The sequence below is a fragment of the Tauraco erythrolophus genome, chromosome 4, assembly GCF_009769465.1.
Source record: "Tauraco erythrolophus isolate bTauEry1 chromosome 4, bTauEry1.pri, whole genome shotgun sequence".
NCBI lineage: Eukaryota > Metazoa > Chordata > Aves > Musophagiformes > Musophagidae > Tauraco > Tauraco erythrolophus.
The window spans coordinates 15,609,886-15,630,268 of record NC_141468.1 but is presented as its reverse complement, the minus strand read 5'-3'; the positions used below and the strand labels follow the sequence as shown (position 1 = coordinate 15,630,268).

Below are 20,383 nucleotides of genomic sequence, written 5' to 3'. Positions count from 1 at the left end.
GGAAGGCAAAGAGAAACAGCAACTCAAGCAGTTAAAAAACAACAAACCAAAAATCAACTTGATACAAATCATGAATTTGACATTTTTTGTTAGATCTAAGAAATGAACATTCCTCTACGTATATGCAAGGAATTATGCAAGATTCACTGCGGCTTACACAAACTCTCTTATCTTTAACACTACCTTTATTATCTTTTGATAACAATGTCTTCTTGAAAAATTCACCTGTCATATAGTCTACTAATGCAAAAGCAACAGAGAAAAAGATCCAGATACTATTCTGAAATATACAGAGCTCAACACGATGATGTACCTATGTACACTGGTAAAAGCTGTAATACCACCTTGGTCTTTAACCTCTCGAAAAAGCAAGTTGGCCAAAATGCTATTTCTCCTCTCATAACATCAGACAGCCATGTCGATACTACACACACAGAAAGATGTTTGACAGGAAAAATCTTCAGTTGGAGATCAACAATACTTAAATTCTAGCCTATCAATAGATTCAGATGCCCTAGGGGAGGTGGGAAAACAAACAACGACAACAAACTCCCACCTCCCCTCCCAAACATTCACCAAAAAAACTCCCACAAAAACAAACAAAAAAAACAACCACACAACATCAAGCCCCCTCCCTAAAACAAACAAATCCTCCCACCACCACCACACAAACCCTAGAAATTCACTATGCTTGTTTCATGCAGATGAAATGTTCCTTGCATTCCGGATTTCACTGGCTCTTTGTACTTCTTTACACACAGTTATCCACAGCTACTAACTGAAATGAGGGATGAACAAGTGAATCTCTACCAGCTTTTCAATACAAAGTAACTTTGTGAAGACATGGTATGAGACAATTAAGCTAGACCTTCAACAATAAAGGCACCCTTGTCTAATTTCTACCACTTTCTTGCAATTTGCAACATCAAGTGAATTTACCTTTCTAACATGGGAAATAAAAAACTTTTTTTTTTTTACATATAGTTAAAAGGAAACTGAAATGGTAAAATATTTTAAGTATAAAAAGCAAATCTGGCAGCATCTGTATTTCTCAGTCTGATAAGCAAGAAAAATATGCATCATAGAACAGTTCGACTTCTCTCCTTTGCTGTCCCTGAAGAAGAAACTGACTTAAGAATAAAATGAGTTATTAATTTAAGTAATTAAAGATTCAATAAAAATAAAGAGACTCAAGTCCTCTGCAACTGTATTCATAAAATATTCACTAGGAAAAAAATAAAAATAATAAAGAGGTAAGCAAACTTACAAATTATGTTCACATACTTACTCTGAGCCTGCAGCCATTTCCAAATAAGTAGTATCTGCTGTGTCAACCCCCAATGGGATCCCTATGCTCATGACGTTCGTTTCTGATAAATTCGATTACTACGGAGTCCTATGCATTGGTATCCAAAACACTGGGGCATGCCAGCCACAGTGCTCATTGCAAACATCTAAGTGCATCCACAAACCCTGTTAAAAAACAAAAACAAAAAAGCAGAAGACTGAGTCAGTTCATTTTAAAACCAAGCAATTCTACATCACGCATTACGAGGAAGGAAAAAAATAATAAAACATCACTATTATCTGTCACAATGATTTCACTAGTTTTAAACAACCAAAGAAAAAGAAAACATCCAATCTTCTTTAAAAGTTGTTAACTTCAAATACACTTATTTTAAGTATGTGATGATCTCAAGGCCTAAACTTAAAAACATTACAAACTTGACAAAAACATTATCATTTAAATCGGTGATTAAAAAAAATCACCCATCACGTTCAGCAAGGTGACAAAGATTCACTTTGTGAATTCAGACTTTCCGAATGTCAAGTACATTTGCCTACTGCTCTATATCATCAGAGCTCAGTTGATGTAGCTTTCAACAGAAACCTGGTTGAAGAATTTTTTAAGTATTTCTTAAGAGAATATGGTTCACTTGTGTTGCGCTTAAAAAAAAAAAATCTTTCAATGTCCACAATACAAACTAAGAATGTTAAAACAAGTAATGCTGTTAAGTTCCATTCTGTATTTTTTTAAACCAAAATCATTCTAATGATTCGCACAATAATTACATGACACAATTTCCATCTCATTCTAATAAATCACCATTAGAAGATATTATATCCATTGGGAGCTACTTTTAGAAGTGATTTTTTTTAAGTAGTAAACTAAAAAGAATCAGCAGTTGTTTCTAACTGTAGAGCAAAACTACAATCATCCTGACTCACACAAGTCAATATAACAATCCCACCTGTATGCCAGTTATTACTGGTCTCCCATGCTTCTTATCGAGTAGGGCAGGACACCCAACTAACTATAGCAGAGATGGACACAGCACCTCAGCCGTCTCCATTCACAGATTAGTAAACTAATGCATTTTCACAGCCTAATATAGACAAGGTTTTCCACAAGTGACTAAATTAATTGAAGGAAAATACCCCCTTCTTCAATACTTGCATAATGAATAATTGGAAACTCCTTCCAAAATGTCGAAACTGCAAGAACACAGACCACTTTGCAATGAAGTGCACACAGTACCTAATACATACACTCCTCCCATCTCACAAAGCGTAGCATCTTAGCCGAAGCCTACAAAAGCCCAACAGTTTTGTGATCAACATATTTTAACACATTCATCCTTGCCAAACACGAGATTTCCAAGAAAAAAATAACAAGCGTCCAGTGAATAATGGCACAGTTTTTTTATAAAAAGGACTTCAGAAAAGGACTGTGGACCTAAACCTGAATTTGCTCCTTTTATTGATACAGAATCATAGCATGGTTTGGGTTGAAAGAGACCTTAAAGAACACCTAATTCCACCCCTGCCATGGGCAGGGACACCCTCCACTACATCAGATGGCTTAAAGCCTCATCCAGCCTGGCCCTGAACACTTCCAGGGATGGGGCAGCCACGACTTCTCTGGGCAACCTGTTCCAGTGCCTCACCACTCTCACAGTAAAGAACTTCTTCCTTATATCTAATTTAAATCTCCCCTCTTTCAGTATAAAGTCCTTTGCCCTAGCACTACACGCCCTTGTGAAAAGTCCCTCTCCAGCTTTCCTGTAGGTCCCCTTTAGGTACTGGAAGGCTGCTCTAAGGTCATCCCGGAACATTCTCTTCTCCAGGCTGAACAACCTCAACTCTCTCAGCCTGCCTTCATGTAAGAGGTGCGTTAGCCCTCGGATCATCTTCGTGGCCCTCGTCTGGACTCACTCCAATAGGTCCATGTTCTTCTTTTGTTGGGGGCCCCAGAGCTGAACACAGTATTGCAGGTGGGGTCTCACGAGAGCAGAGTACAGGGGCAGAATCACCTCCCTCGACCTGCTGGCCACACTTTTCCTGCAGGCCAGGATACAGTTAGCTTTCTGGGCTGCAAGCGCACGTTGCTGGCTCATGTTGAGCTTCTTATCAACCAACACACCTAAGGCCACTCACCAACCACCTTCTCCTCAGGGCTGCTCTCAATCCACTCTCTGCTCAGCCTATATCTTAGAGATACTCATGACAGCAGAGTAGAAATATCTTCAGGATGAAGAAGTGGCATCTACAGGGCATCTCTAAGGTATGAACTGGCACCCAGTCTTCATCTAACTTTTTAAATTTTATCTTGCTACTGAAGTCTGGCAATTAATGTCACACATCTTGGCATGCTCTTAAGTGCCTAAACCATCTACAGTTCATTCTCCCTCTAGACAGCAGAAGTTGTGTTTTGGTCCCACTGCATGAGTTGTCAAATACAATGAACTTGAAGGCAATAAGGCCAACCTGGCTGTTGGGTATTTTGCGTTCCTCATTTCAACACTGAGAATTTTCTTATCAAATACGACAAACATCAAACTATATCACTAGCTATGCATAAAATTAAGGAAAAATGTACTATTGTCAAGATCAAGCAACAAAAAAAACCCTTGTTAAACCAAAAGCAGGTACAGAATATTTTTAGTAGCAGGCATAGAAGCAAGCCCAAGCCTCTCTCAGTTTAAGTAAGCGTTCATTCTGACACCATATAGTTTACTCTACTCATAGGGTAGAACTTTGAATGGCCTAACCTACAACTTACAGGAAACATCAGCTTATCATTTAGTCATCTTCTTCTGAAAAAGTAAAAAAAAAAAAAAAAGTATTAATTCCTATCCAACAATTCCAAAGAAACCATCAACTTTTTTAGTTCAGATAAATCAACTATCACAAGTTTTATTAATAAGCTTGTTCCACTACCTGCTGCCGTTTTACCTATGCTAACAAATCATTAGTGTAATAGAGGTTTTATTTTATGCTTGTAATTTGGTAATTCTAAAAAACAGTTGTAGTGTGTCCCAAAGTAGGTCTAAAAGACATACTGGACACCGCTGGCCAGGATCAAGATCTTCACTTAAGACAGATGTCTCTCACACTTAAAACTGCTTTAGGTGTTGGTGTGTTTTTTCTTAACTGAATTTTCTTTAAACACTTCTGATCAGGTAGAATAACAATTGGAAATTAATGTAGGCAAAAATGCCCAGGAGACTGATGGAAGTGAAGAAGTTGCCTTAACTGCCTCATGGGCTACACATCTGCAAACTTCCATAAAACAATGGAGGTTACCCAATCATCATATACTCAAGTGACCTTCACTATCACAGAACAAAGAGATGTGGTTACCAAATCTGAGAATGAAATGAAATTTAGAGCTTTTTTGTTGTTGTTGTTTTTTTTTTAAAAAAAAAGTAATGCAGAGAAAGAAGAAAACATTACATATATATTTCTAGAGCTATGTATAGATAGAAAATTAATTGCTAATGCACGGCCCAATTAATGCCATCATCTCTGACCAAGAAAATACATCACCACTTTCGAAAGGAGAAAAAAAATAGAGGAACGGAATGGAACAGAGCCAAGATAAACTTTTTACCCTACTGCAAGCTATCAAATTACATCTTTAAGCCTTAGTCAGAATTCACTCAAAAATACTAAGAGAGTAATCTACACTGAACAAAATCAAGGGACTTGAGGAACTCAAATTTATTTTGCCAAACAGCATCAAACAGAACTTGTTTCATCTAAAAGGAAGCAAACGTGATTGTAATACTTCCTCATTATTTTTTTTTACCAGCTTAAGATTTCAGGTCTTCACCACATGCACATGCAAAAAACCCTGCCATGCTTTTCCTCTGCCTATAGTTAAGTATGGAAAAATGGAGGCAGTCACCAGTCCGTAATACCTAGACAGACAAGTTAATTCAAACAAACATAGCTCATTATTTATGAGTAGCCTTCCCCAAAAAATTCTTGTAATGGGGGTGGGGGGGACAGGGGACATGACACACACGACCCAGGATAAATTTGTTACACTATGCCCACTTATTAACAGAACTGTGACCTTACAGGCCATCCAACTTCAAACACCACAGTGATGTCAGATTTGAGATGAAGGAAAACAATTATTTTCTCTCACGTCAGAACAAGAAATATTGTCATGACATACTAAAATATTCCCAGTATTTTCATTTCATTATACTACAGAAATCAGAAAATTCAGAACAGAAAAATAATGTAACCACTGGGGAACTTTCTTCCTTATCCATCTTAGAAGTGATTGCTTATACTCTGAAGCTTGATATTTTAGATGAGTCATAAAATACTGCCTTATCATAATATGGGACTTTCCAATTTCTGCAAGTAGCCGTCTATTTCAAGTCATTACTCTTTCGGAAGTCTGACAATCTGTCACCTATGGCCTTCTAAGAACTGGTTTCATAGGTGCATTTCATTTAAATAATCGGTCAGGAGCAGTGGAAATAAAGATGCTAGAGAAGAAGTCTTCCTACAATCCAAGGACATTATACACAACTTAGGGTTTAAGAAAGTCTTTCTCCAAACAGTACACGAATCTGGAAGTCAGAAAAACCACACTGGTTTGTCCAGTTAATTTCAGGGTCATAGAGTTAAAAGGCACTATACAAAAACTGATATTTCAAAGTTCAATGATTAGCTCTTTATTGGGCAAAGTAGTTCATCTACTGTACCTTAATCTCAACAGCAGAAGACCTCCGGTTTTGTTAGAGCCCTCTCTATGCTTTTAGTGATAACACACTACGCTTTGAAAGCATTTTGACAATTTCTTAGATTCATCAGACTTTATTCATTATCACCCTACCAGCACAGCTTTATTATATGAAAACACATTCCTTATTTGAAGACATTTTGCTTTTATTTAATTGCAGTTTAAAAGTTTATCTTCCCCTAATAATACCATTTTCATCTTAAAAAAACAAAAAACTTTTATTCAATCTGATTAAAGCTTTTCTCTCGCACAAGACCAACCTCCTGCAAGAAACTTATCAAACTTTATCATTCAATCAACATTGGTTCATGTTTTCTACGGCATTTCTTTTTCTCTCCAGAGAATACACAGGAGCTTTTTGACTTAACAGCCATATCAAGTCTAAAATATTTGAAGCCTCACCATGCTTCTCATGATCCACTTTATGATACCGGAACAGGTTTTTTTAAATTAATTGTGCTCTAACAACAGACGTATAAAAGCACAATACATTCCATATTAATCTGTGTGGCTTTGTACAAAGAATATCATTTATGCACTAACAAGAGAAAATAAGTCACATACTATCCCTGAGGTATTCCGCTTACACAACATTACTCTGTGGTCTAACAAAGACCACGTTTCCTTCTGTCACGTCCTTCTAAGATCAACTGTGTGACAGCAGAAGAAAAAACTTAACTTTTTCACTGGCACATGGAGGAGGAAAAAAAACCAAATACAGGGGGCTCAACTCTTGAATCAGATGGTAAATGAGTAATCTCTTGAAATCACATCAGCATTTTCAAACCTAATCCTACAGGGTCCAAACATTCAAAATGAAACCCAGTTGCTATGATGGGATGTTGGCAGAAAGGAACTCCAGGCCTACTTGATCAGTATATCTTTTTTCCCCCCTTCCACCTGCTTGTTGTAGGACCATCAAAAGCTATACAGAACGGTTTCAGGAAACAAGCAGATGATAGATCACCTAGACAGAAAGTACACTCGAAAAATAAGAACATGAAGTCTAGCCAAACTGTCCAGATGACTCCAACAAGATTTCATAATCCCGGCTATCAATCATCCTCTAAGCATCAAGAGCCCAGACAAATTCTTCCATGGCATTTTCCATGTAAGTTTCTTTTTGCTTCTTTTGTTTGTTTTTTTTTTTTTTTTTCCCTAAGGTGGTGGTAGGAAAAATATTTTTTTAAAAGCATTTAACTACTTTTACTTTTGCTTTCTTTTACACATTCAGAAACTGAGTTCTTACACTCAAGCAGAAAGTTACAATACAAATCTGATCAGAGAACTTTGACTTACCTTTATTTTTATTAATAATGAAGTATATTTTGTCAAGCCACAAGAAACCAAACTTGCTGTACTGAGAAAGGTACAACTCATGTAGTTACATGCTACACTGGTAGCTCACCTCTGCAAGACATTTAACCTCTTTTAAGATGGGAGAGGAAAGAGGAAAAGAAGCCTGCTAGAACCTATGCTGTATGTGCAGGAATACTAAAGCTCTTATCTGGGTGCAGACATGCAAAACTTTCCATAAAAGTCAAAGATAAAGAGGTGGTGGGAGCACCTGTAACAACTTTTTGCCCTAATGATAAAAAAAATCCTAAAGAGAAATTGATATATCAATATATATCATATACTCATTACAACAAGGTGGGAGTTTTCTGGTTTTGTTTTGAGTTTTTTTTGTGTTTTTTTTTTAAATTTTGTTTTTTGTTTCATTGTTTTTTTTTATTCACATTTACCCCTAATGTTATAAAAATCAAAGAGGGGGAAAAAATAATGAAATCTGGTTTTACTATTCTTCTTAGTACATCTGACAGCTTTTTACACAATGTCATTATTCCTTGTTTTTCCTTCCCCATCAATGAATTCCCAGATTCTGTTGTCATGTGATAGATAATAAAGACAAAAAGCATCTAGCAGTCAGAGAAAAAAATCCATTATAAAGTTAGGAATAGAATTCAAAGCAAGGTGCTATACAACAGTTGTTTTCCAATTTATAAAGGGACATCAGTGAAAACATTCATTAAGTTTATGATTAAATTATTTCTTAGCTCAAATCTAAGAATTTTCTACGTACACAACACACTACACTGATTTAAGTAAGCTGATCGCTAAATCAGCTCAAGTTTCTCACATGACTAGGCATTACAAAAATATCGAGTCTTTTTGTTCCTGTTTTATGACTTCAATATACAACTAAAGTTCTTCAATAATTTTTTCTAGCAATTGCCTCTATCAGTCACCACTCGTTGACAATTACAACATAAACAACAAAAAAAAGCAGTTACATAGTTTAGATAGTTTCAAGACTTGGGGATTTCATCATAGAATGCCTCTGCAAAGAAAATTACCAGGGCCTCTCTAAACACAGAGCAGAAGTTTAAAGAAGAAAAATCTAAATATAATTAGATAAGCTCATAATGAGGCTGAATATTTCATGAGACGAAACAGTGATGGTTTAAGACAAATAATTATTTAGATTTTATAGTGATCCATGCAACTTTACCTTAAAGTCCTTAACTAATGTCACTGCAGAAAAGATTATTATACTAACCAAATTACCATCTCTATACTGTGTCTGCTCTGTATCTTCACAAGGTCTATATACAAAATATTACATAACTAGAGTGGAAAAAAAAAAATCAATCAAAACCTTCTTACCTATCTACATATGCCAACTGTCTTTCCTCAAAAGCAAAATTATTTAACTTTTAATACATATTACAAAATATATAAAAGGTAAAAGTGATAATTTACCCATTTTTAGTAAACTGAATAACTGAAATGTCTGACAGTAATCATCCTTCCAGAACATCTGAAAAGTTACAGCTTGCATTTCCCAACTTACGGAGAAACAGGCAGTTCACTCCATGTTTAAGCGGAGCTTATTTCCCCTGAGCGCAAATACGTTAGAGGCTCTCTTTTGCTAAACTATGAGTACTAGTAAACCCTTTGCCTCACACTCTTTAATTACAGGCAAAAAAAAAAAAAAAAAAAAAAATCAGGAACAATTTCATGCAGTAGTTTTTAAGTATCAGAATACACACACTTTTAAGGGATGCAGACAAAGCTAAGGGAATTAATTTCAAGCTTACTGGAAACAGTCAGCTGAAATCGCTGAAACAAAGTAGTCTGTACAGGCAATTTTCCACTCGTGCATGGACCAAGGAAGAAGAGGAAGGGTAGAGAAGTTATCAAATTTACAGATAAAAATGATTCAGATGTGAAATACACAAACTAGCTGCCTGACAGTCTTGAGTCAACCAAGATCTTTCAGATCAACCAGCACAAGATGTTAATCCAGTTGTAACTTCAATTCAATTTCAATGTAAAAGCAACCTACCTGTACTCAGACATCACTAAGCCCAAATCAAAATTCCAACTTCCATGCGCTCCCAGCAGAAAATTCATGCTATTGTAGGTCCAGGTTGGCTCCACAGAGTCACATAGGATCACTCTGAAACTAACTACAGTTTCCCATCTCAACATGGTCTTTTGGGCAAGATGCAAAGATTTCTAAGATTGTACTACTGCTTTCAGACCTCCACTGATCTTGACATTACACAAGTTATCTCAGGTAACAGAGACAGATGACCAAAATGTAGTATTCTGTTTGATTTTCTTATCACACCAGGAAAAATACTCTACAAGGTGTGCTCATGCCTTCCTTCCCCTTAAAAGTGATTTCTTTATAAGAGCAAGTGGATAAAAACGTATTTAAAGTGCTAGTATTCAATACAGCACGCAGGAACATAGTTATGTACCTTAAAATGAGACACCAAATCAAGCCTACTACATACACTGGAAAAAGGGAAAAGTAGAATTTAGAGGACAAACACTTAAAAACATCTTCTATGCATAAGCTGCCTTCTATTGAGCATGCAATCTAACCACTTTCTTCTTCCCTCCCCCATTACATCATATGAGTTCACATGTTTTGCAATCATTAGCAAAGGCAATTCTTGTCATGCCTGCCTTCAGATATACAGGCCAACAATTTTAACCTATGGTCATGGGAACCACCCTTCCCACAAAGAAACCCACAAGAACGGACCTAAGAAACGTTGATACACTTACATTCTAGCATAATCTGTATAGGAGAAATTTCTAAGCAGAAATGCACCTATCAATCCAGTGCATCGTAGTCCACAAATCCAGTGTGAAAACTACCATCCTGAACTGTCACAGAGTCAAACTGAGCTTTCCTACTTGACTTCCCTGCCTATAATCTCTTTTTTCCTTTTTAAATTTCTTTTTTTGTTTTAATTGAGGGAGAGGGTTTACAGGGAAGAGAGAAAAAAACATTAAGATTTACTAAAAAAATGGTATGTTTTGCTAAAATTCTGCTTTCTACTACTACTCTGAGCATCGACGTCTTCTCTATCCAAGTTATTTGGAAGAGTACTGATAGAAACTTGACATTTTAATGGTATACTCTATATATCCTTCAAATAGAGCACTACTCTGTGCGCTTGCGTGTGTGTGTGAATATGTGTACGTATCTACACACAGAGTAATATGAGAAAAATACATGCAGCATCATATACATAGCATAAATAGGAAAGTAATGTCAGTATTTATTTATTGCTGGCTGCTTCTAAGGAGATAACACATCTTTAATCAGACCTAGAAGCAGAATACATGAATAACTAACTAACTGTACCCACAAAGAAGTTCTTCCTCTATTTCCCCCAACATGGTCCACCATGGTACAGATTTTGCTAAGAGATTAGGAAGGATATCCAACTTCAAAATGTTATACCACTGCAGTTGCAGTATGAAGTATGCAGGCCTAGAAACAACTGAGAGTCCAAATTCAGACCTTTGCTACTGTTTGCTGCTCTCTATGGTAAGCTAGCAGGTAAATTAGCAGTCTACTTCAAATTTGTGCCGAGACAAAAAAGGGTAGTAGGTAAAAATAAGACACAGTAGGCACACTCAAATACAATATACAAATTAAGACCCGTTAATGACCAACTCCTGCAAATCACATACAAGAAACAACTTGTTCTAAAAGAAATCTGTTTTCATATGTATCTGTAGTTCGTGTCCAAACATTCCCACTCACCTAATGTTCTCTGTATCTAAAAGTACCTACTACAGCTGGTTGGAGTTACAAGCATGACAGAAAATGGCTAAAATCATTATGCTTCCTCTCACTGCTTCTTCCATGACGCCACTCATAGATGTCCCTTTCCATCCCTTTTTGGATTTTCATTAAGCTTCAGAGATCTTAAGGGTACTAACTTCCTAACTCCATCAAGTTCGGGGTTTTTAAGTTCTTGGTTGTACTGACAGAGACCTAGTGATCATTAGAACAACTTATTTAAGAAACACAGCTATTACAGCCAAACTACTGCAGGCTAAGGGTCCTCGTCCTCCTTCACTTTTAATCCAGTGCCAATATAGAGTAGGAAGCAGCACAGTGAAGTAAAGAGTTTGTTAACATACTTATGAACATCCTGATGCAATAAATACAGGAGTTTACATTCAACAAAGGCCTCAGTCATGTTTGCAATGACAGTCAAACTTCATGAATTAGTCTCGAGTTTGGGATCTAGAATAAAGAAGAAAAATAAAAACCCACCTATTCCACAGTATTCAAGATTCATGCATAAAAAACTTCAGTTTCCATCATCTAAGTATCAATTCTTCAGTATGCAGGTCATTACATGCATTACACCATCTCTATTCAGTGGAAAGAAAGCAGCCCTTTTAAGTATAAACCTAGAATCCATCTGTCAGCAAAGTCTCTGCCACATAGAAGAGCTAGTTTCCACTGGTCTTAGGCAATCTTCCCCTTACTATCTGATCCAAGAGCGCTGCTCTTCCCTATTCCTGAAGAAGTGATGGAAAGCAATCTCTCTTCCTCAACACAGCCCATTAAAATATGGAAGACTTCCCCTTACCTCTTCTCTCTCTTCACTCCTTTTCTTCTCTCAGTGGAAGTTAGACAAACTACGGGACTAGGAAGAGAAAAAGAATGAGTGGTAGAAGGGCAATAAATGCAAATGCAGTTACAGAAAGAATAAGAGTTAGTTTATTGAACAGAAATCTATCAAAGAACCAGTAAGCAGAGGTATACAGAAGAATACAATGCTTAGAGATTTTAGTTTTTGTACTTACAGAAACCAACCTCCAAAACTGAAAATTAACTGCCAATCACTTGATGTCTCTAAGTTTACTAAAGACCTGCCGTACTTCTTAAAACAAACCACAGGCAAAAAGGCCTATCCATTCAAAAATTAGCAATTATTTGAGCTGGAGAGTCAAGAAATTGTAAAACACAAGACAAGTACCACATACGAAGAAGAGTAAGAGAAAAAAATTATTTTGTGACAGCAATATCGCTTATTGCTTGGAAAAAGAATATACTAGCTATCTAACATTAGCATGTTACACCATATCACTGCAAGATGTGAAATTCCTTTAAATAGAAATTCAAAAGTTTAGAAAATAAATAAAGTGGTTTCCCCTGTAAAAAGATCTTGTTTTTAAGTAATTCTTTCTATCAGATGTTTTACCACAAATGCTTTTTTCTCAGTCTACCACAAAGTGGTAAATAACTGTTGATTAAACTTACACAAAATGCCTGTATGTGACTTACCAGTTATTCTCCAATAAAACATTATTTACAACTTATTATTCTTGACAAACTTTTCAAAATATAAAGTGTTTCTGCAAGTATATACAGTCCACATTCTGTACAAATATTCTCCAAGCCATGTCTGCAACTGTAAGGGCTAAGTATATTTATTTTTTGTTAAATCTAACAGTATACCCACATGGTGATACAGTCACTGGAAGGTATAAACTCTAAGGCCCAATAATTCTCCCAAGAAGAAGCAAGGCTTTTTTGGGGGAAAACGTGTAGCTACAATACATACTGGTATTGCTTTCAACGATCTAAATATTTTGCTGAACTCATGACATCAAGTAAAATAATTCATTTGTTTTTTCTATGCTGCTTAGTAAGACAAGGACATCTACTGTAATTTTTAGATACCTACTACACAAGAAGTAAATTCTTCTGACTTATCTGAAGTCTGACATTTCAGCTGAGCAAATTTCTATTTTGATATGTTTTCACTTAGGTAGATTTCAACAACTAGTTCCACTGTCTTATCAGACGTATTTGACTTACGTGAATAGCACAACAGCACTTCTACTTTTACTTGTGGAAGCAGTTTGTCAACATTCACCTAGCTGTTACACTTATGCCTAGGAATCTAAACACTGCCAAGTCAGAAAGCTGCAATCTTTCAAAACAGAAACTTTAATTCTTTCTAACAGTTAGAACGCTTTTATGTAATTTTAACCACAATTCAACCTGGACTATATTTATTGGTAACAACTTGGCAATATTTCAATGCTCTTTACTAAGATTTTGGGAGAAAGAGGGCAAGAGAGGGTGAAGGAACAGATAGGAGGGAATTATGTCATATCCAAGGACAGCCACAAAAAAATATGAACATTTAAGACCAGATCTTTACTACTTTCAAGAAAACAAAAGCCATTTCATTTCAATTGCAATTATCTTGCAAAACTATAGACTGATTTGTTTTAAGAAATTTAGGTTCCATGCATCTGTAACGTTATACCTTTGTGTTTTCAAATGAGATCTCAGTATGTATTTCTAATTGTAGTAACGAAGATAAGAAATACGTCATCTTAGACTAAACACAACACAGAAATTCTGCCCAGCAACGGAAGCACAAAATACAGCTTTTAACTTTCAATACTGCTGCCACACAGAAAGGGAAAAAAAAGATGTAGAGTTTCTTTTATTTCTTCCAGTACAGAAGAGGTGATTGGCAAGTCAGAGACAGTAAAGCACGACCATTATAAAAAAAATACTATAGTCATTCATGAAAATCCTGCATAATGATAAAGAGTAAGATTCCCATCAAGTGTTCCTACCCAAAGAAGAGCAATTAGCTGTATTACTTGGTAAAGCATCTGAGAGAGGAACCTTATTACCAGTAAAATAATTACCGTACTTTTAATCAGTTTTATATATATAAAAGTATTCATGTTTCTTCCACAGTTCCAGAATGATAGGTTTGGAAACCAAACGAGAGGTGTAATTTCTCTATACCTTCTCCAAAAACTATAAATAAGTTGCTGTAATTCTCAGGTCTTCACCTTCAGTTTAAGTAGGACCTACTAAAAACATTCCTCATTGGAAAAGTTTCTTTAAACCAACAGTTAAGACAGGATTAACTGTCTAGACTTGGAGTATCATGTGTGTTGTGATATGGTTTTAAACACAGCCCCATTATAACCATACTACTTAGGAGCCAGCTCCTTTCGTCTACTGAAGGCAAGTCAAGAGCATCACCCACTGTTACAGAAAAAAGTACCTTTAGACCTAGTCAAGTTAGAAGAGGTACAAAGTAACAAACACCAAACCAATTTAAATATTCAGAGCTCCTCAGGGCAAAAGATCCAAACCCACCACCATCCCATACACGTTTTAAATTCTCACGTTGTAAACACAGGATATTAATTTCATCACTTTCTATGACTGATGAAATAGCCAACAATGGACAATATATTACAACTGAAGAAGGAGGACCAATAATCTAAAGTACAATAATGTCATTAAAATCCAGTCTTATCATCTTGTCTTTGAACTTGACTGTAATTTATTTTTGAGATAAAGATATAAAAGTGAATTATTACCTAGACTATGATGGCATAAAACAATACACAAAACACAACTACAAATGAAAAAAAGAATTAAAAAAAAAAAAACTGCTCTAAATGTGAGCCTGCACTGTATCTACAGCTATTGAAAACGTTAACTTGAAACTAAACTCTAAAACTAGGATCAATTCTGTTTTGGCACTCCCATACTTGGCCCGATCTGCAAAACTGCTGGTCTCTTGCAAGTCTCACCTAAGTTTTACAACACTGCGTCTCCATCTAAGCAGCGTATGAACTATCACATGAAAGCAGAGATAGCACTCTTTCAATAAAATATGCAAAACTAGAACACATTTTACTTGCATGGGATGCAGTCTCTGTGCTACTTCAATATATTCCTCATTTGTACTTTTGAAACACGTAACTTGAAGAGACACTGTGAGTTACTATTATTTTTTTTAATTAAAATATTTGGTAAGAACTAAAGATAAGAAAGTACTGAAGTCAGTTATATTAAAAAATATACTTTGTACAACAAAACTGTCTTCAAAGGTTCACAGATAACCTTAATTATTAAAATTTTCCAAAAACCAGCAGATCTTAAATCTTGCCTGTTTCATTAACACCACATCAATATGTTAAGATTTGTAAGAGGAAATAATGTCAGTATCTCCTAGCAAGTATATGAAACTTTGACAAGGACTTGTTTGTAATGCCTTAAAGATAACAAGTTTTGTCTTTGAGCACAACTATAGCAGTTTTTTTTTCAGGATGAAGGTCATGAGTAGAATTTTGGATTCTCAAAGAGATAAAGTACTTTAACTTTTGTGGGTACGATTCTTTGGTTAGTGAGAAAGTGTGAACACTGATGTAGTTAGAAATGCTCATCTTGCACCATTCAAAAGCCCACTGCAATTAATATTTTAAATAATTTAGAATTCAGAAGAATAAGAAGTATTTTTTTCTTAATCCACATTCTACGTATGCTGAAACTCTCTTTTTCTTTCAAAGATGCCTTAAGTTTCGTTCTTAGCAATAAATCAAAACTACTATTTGCATAGTGGAAACATTTAAACACTGTACCTGTTCCAAAAACACTGTCCAACAAAATTTGCTTTTGAGAGATTCACAAATGCTCATTTGTATGGAAGTCACAAGGCCAATAACATAGATGGACTTCCTCAGGATCTCTCCAGAAGTCTGAATTGGGTTTTATTTTATATCTTCACCAATCTACACACTCCTCCTATTCAATTTTGTCAGAATGTTACATGAAAACAGCAAAATATTTTCATTAAACCTTCATTTACATTAATCTATTTAGAACAATGCCACAGTTCTACAATTACGTACATCACTCCTTAACTAAGTCCCACAAATAGTCCTTACTAAAATTAGTATTAGCATGCATGCAAAATTAAGACTGTCCTTAAATCAAGCTGAGATCAGGAGTAGAAAGACACTACAGCCTTCAGTATGACACAAATTTGTTATTTCTGTTGCTTTCCAACAGAATATTAACAAGTTGTGTGCGTGTCGAAAATGAATCAAAGATATGAGGTAACGCAACTCCTAAAAGTAATCTGAATTTTGGTGCTAAGAGAAACTTTCTTTAGATACAGTCTAAAAAGCCAGTGTTATTTCCCCTCTGAAATCCGCCAGTTTGCAAAAAAGCTCATCCAAAAGGCTAAGGGACAGTTAAGCAGATTTTTCTTTCAGATATGAAAAGCTTGAAGATACATGAACGGTTTTAGAACTACGGTCCGCCTCAATGCATTTGTAACATAACATATGTATCTCAGAAATATCTCTTGACAAAGCGAAATTTAGATTTCAAACTTTCCCTCTTTCAAGAAGTTTTTATTAGTTTGGGGGAGGTATTTCATTTTTTACGCATATACTTAACATACCAACATCAATAGAGCTAAAAAATGAAGGTAGAACTTCCTTTGCAATACTGTCTCCTTAAAGCACATCACAGGTTTGTTTTTACAAATGGAGAAACTGAGTCACAAAGGCAAACTGACTCACTAAAATTCATACAGGAAAACTCTGGAAGATCTCAAAATTCCCAAGAGGTTCCTCGAGCATAAAATTTGCAGTCTGTAAGATAAGCTGTAAAATTTGAGTATTTCAGTCTTTGGGTTTACTTCATTTCCCTCCCCCTGTAACACTTTCTGTAAAGCATACAAAATTATTCTAATTTTAATCTTAAATCAGATGTCTACTTGAGAACATGACTAAGGCCATGAAGTCAGACCGCAGAGCTGTGTAGCCCTCCAAGTCGTAACGTTAAAAAAATTTTTCACAGGAGCTTTAAACCTAAGGAGAGGAAAGAAAAAGGCAGGTTTCCAAAAAGGCCCATACTTACACCTTAGAATCTAATTCATGTACTTTTTAATAAACAGAGTAAGAAATGTTTCATCCAAAAAATCAAATCTTCATCAATAAGGAAGGTATGATGGGAGCATGCACCACCAGACTATTAACGCATCACTTGGTGGTTGAAATCACTCAGCCTTCGGCCTCAGAACACATGAAAGGCACGCATTAACAACACTCTAAAAGTATTACTATCTTATCATTCAACTTCAGGTATACCTTAAACCACACATCAGTGTTTCTAAATGGTATCTAAATTAAAATTCTTCAGAGACTGAAGACAGTTTTGTCATTTCAATACCTCACTTTTGATTGTTTAAAATCCAGAAGGTTCCAAAGCTATACTAGAATAGGAATTCATACCTCATTAAACCAAGGACAGATTAAAGACAGGCATACAAAAAAAAAAAAAAAAAAGTGGCACATTAATTTCTTTTTTGTTGCTTAAAACATACAGTTTGCAGTCTCCACAGTTTGTATCACAGTACACTACACCAACTACCAAATAATAAATCCTTGTGACCTCCCTTCCCCCCACCCAAACATATTTATAGTGGTGATACTAAAAGGTTCATATTTCATTTAGGAAAAAAATTAGAGGTTAGGAACTGCGCTTTCCCTCAGTATTCGTGTGTGTATTACCACACACACAATTTATACAGCAATATACAAAAGAATACGAAGAAAAAACGTAATAGCAAGACTACACAGTGGTGGAAGAAATTCTGTGTCTTACTAAAGTAACAGGTTATAATCTCGCATGCATTATTTCCGTAAGTATTAAGTTATTTTAGTATTCTCAAACTATGAATACATAGAATTACTAACCTGATGTCCAGCAAAAGTATTTCCTGGAAGGTGAACACAACGTTCACAAACGTGATTCCACAAAGAATTTAGCTGACTTTTAGCAATCTCAATCCAGTACTTATTTTGATAAATATTACTGCTTCTATGTCATTAACAGGACAGACAGATGTACAGTACCCATCACAAACGCAGGAGCTTCTCCAAATTATTAAACCGACGTACATATTACCTTAGACCAACCTATACACACCCCTCAAAGAAGCTGCTCGAGTCTGTAGACTATTTCCACCCCCCTTTTCCCCGGCAAGAGTGGTCTCGTTCACTTGCCTTTCACACACATAACCAATAAAATTAATCAGCTGGAACACAGCATTTTTAAATCGCAGTAAAGTCAAGAGATGTTTTGTACGTTATTTGAAGGGAACAGTCTTTTCATTGAAACATAGTAAGACTCTAATATGCTGCAGACAAACGCACTGCATGGGGTGTGGAGGACCCGAGCTGATTAGATTACCACAACATCAGCCTGAGGCCGCCATTTTTAGAATCTCTAAAGGACAAAAGAGGGAAATTAAAGAATTTGCTCCACATTTTTTGAAAAGTAACTTTAAAAGTATAGTGATTATAATCAATTAATCATGCATCAGAAGTACAGCCATGGGTATCTCTCTCTTTTCTCTGATCTGAGCCCTGAACAATAAAAACATTTCGCTATTATTCCTTTAAGGCACTGTAAATAAAAATATTAAAACATTTTTTAACCTAGGTGCAGCACTAAACTTCTGCTTTCAACGACACGTAGTATGTACCATTTTAGGGACCTCAGGGCTTTCAGCCACCACACATTCCCTAATGGCTGCGTATGGGGGAATACAGGACCTTTATAATCAGCCTATATTATGTTTCTCTACCCTATTTAGTAGTACACAGTGAACCGTTTGTTTCTCCTCCCCTACGTCTGCAGCAATAGGGTCTACCCCACTAGTATTTATTCCTGTAAGAAAGACTGAAATATGCCACCCAAGGAACACGAACACCGGCTGCAGAAACTAAAGTAAGAAAGGGATGTACCCATATGACTACTTACACCCTCAAGAAAGGGGGTGGAGAGAATGATCCCCTTTTAAATTGGCACAGAAACTCTGGAGGACTGCTTTCCGTTTGTCCAGGTTACACCACGAAGCGGAGATATTAGCAGGGAGGGAGGAAAGGAGGCGGGGGTGTGGAAGGCAGAGAGATTAGGCCTATAATGAGCCATTTTAGTACCACAAAGCAAAAATATACAGAATGGAGGAAGATAATAGGTTTCCCTAAGCTTCACAAAACTCAATACGCAGTCCAAATAACACACAAGCCCGTTCTTAAAACCTCCAGTCTAAGGAAGCGTACGTTGTCACATAACAGCCCCTTTTGGCTCTTTTTCCAAGCATAATGCATAAATCGTGCATAACTGCCAAAAAATTCTCCTCAGCTCCTCCAGTTACAGTAACCCGCCATATTCACAAGATATAGCGACAGCCTGCCATTTTTTAACCAAACCCCACATAAGAGAACAAAAATTCAAGGCAACTTAAACAGAAATTAAACACATTTCAGGGCGGGAAGGAGTTATACTCGCATCGATGGTACTGAGACGTTTCCGTCGCATTTCACTCCCTTTTTGCCACCCCCTCCCCCCAAAAGCACCCACAGCAAAATACGCTGGTCATAACCAAAGACTCACCTGGAATGGTCACAGGCCAGGCAGCAGGACCCCTCAGCTGAGCCCCTTCTCTATCCCAAACAAAACAATGCAACAGCCTCACTGCGGATATCCCTACCCTAGTCAGGACTCAACCCTCAGCAAGCTCTAGTAAAAGAAAGAAAAGGGAAAGAGAGGCAAGAGGAGACCCCCCCCTCCCCCCAAACCTAGCTCAGCGCGCAGAACCCTACAGGGACCAGCTTAGAAGCGCCTTTGCCTTGGGACCTGTGTACAAACCCCGCTGCCGCCGCTGCTCCCGTGTCTCCCTCCTTTCAGCCTCCTACGCTCCCTTCTATGTCACTGCCTCTCTCTGGGAAAATGGCGTCTACTCTCCCCTCCCTCCCACTGCACGGGGCTCACCCGCCCCGCCTGGCAGGGGTAGGGTTAGCAAGGCGAAGCCAAAAAGCTGCCATTTTGCTTGTGGGCTGGAGCGCAGTCTGAGCTAGCTGAGCCCTCAGTGTCCATTTCGCAACAGCGCTTTCCACGTTACGCCGAACGGCCCGGGCCTGGGCGCGGCCGAGACACCAGACTGCGGCAGGGGCTGGGCAGGGGGGCTGCGAGGACGTGCGGAGGGAAGTAGGGCAGCGGAGGAGGGGCGGCTGCAGCTGGGGCTGGTGCCGAGGGCGATCCGCAGCCCCGGAGGCGCAGACCGCGGGGGAGGGGCAGGGGCTCCGTTCCAGGCTGTTGTGGGACCGAAGGCGGGCGGGAGGATGTCTGACTCAGAACTGCATCCTCTGAGGCAGGAACGC

General features: G+C 37.2%; 1 protein-coding gene across 1 annotated transcript in view; it reads right to left on the bottom strand.

Moving 5' to 3' along the window:
• KMT2E (lysine methyltransferase 2E (inactive)) overlaps positions 1-19,986 on the bottom strand; it is a 63,620-nt gene extending 43,634 nt beyond the window's left edge. The window contains 3 exon segments of the mRNA XM_086610124.1: positions 1,289-1,473; positions 11,962-12,018; positions 19,617-19,986. Coding sequence (XP_086466250.1) covers positions 1,289-1,359 — 71 coding nt within the window. The 5' untranslated portion in view covers positions 1,360-1,473; positions 11,962-12,018; positions 19,617-19,986.
• Positions 19,987-20,383: the final 397 nt, after the last annotated feature.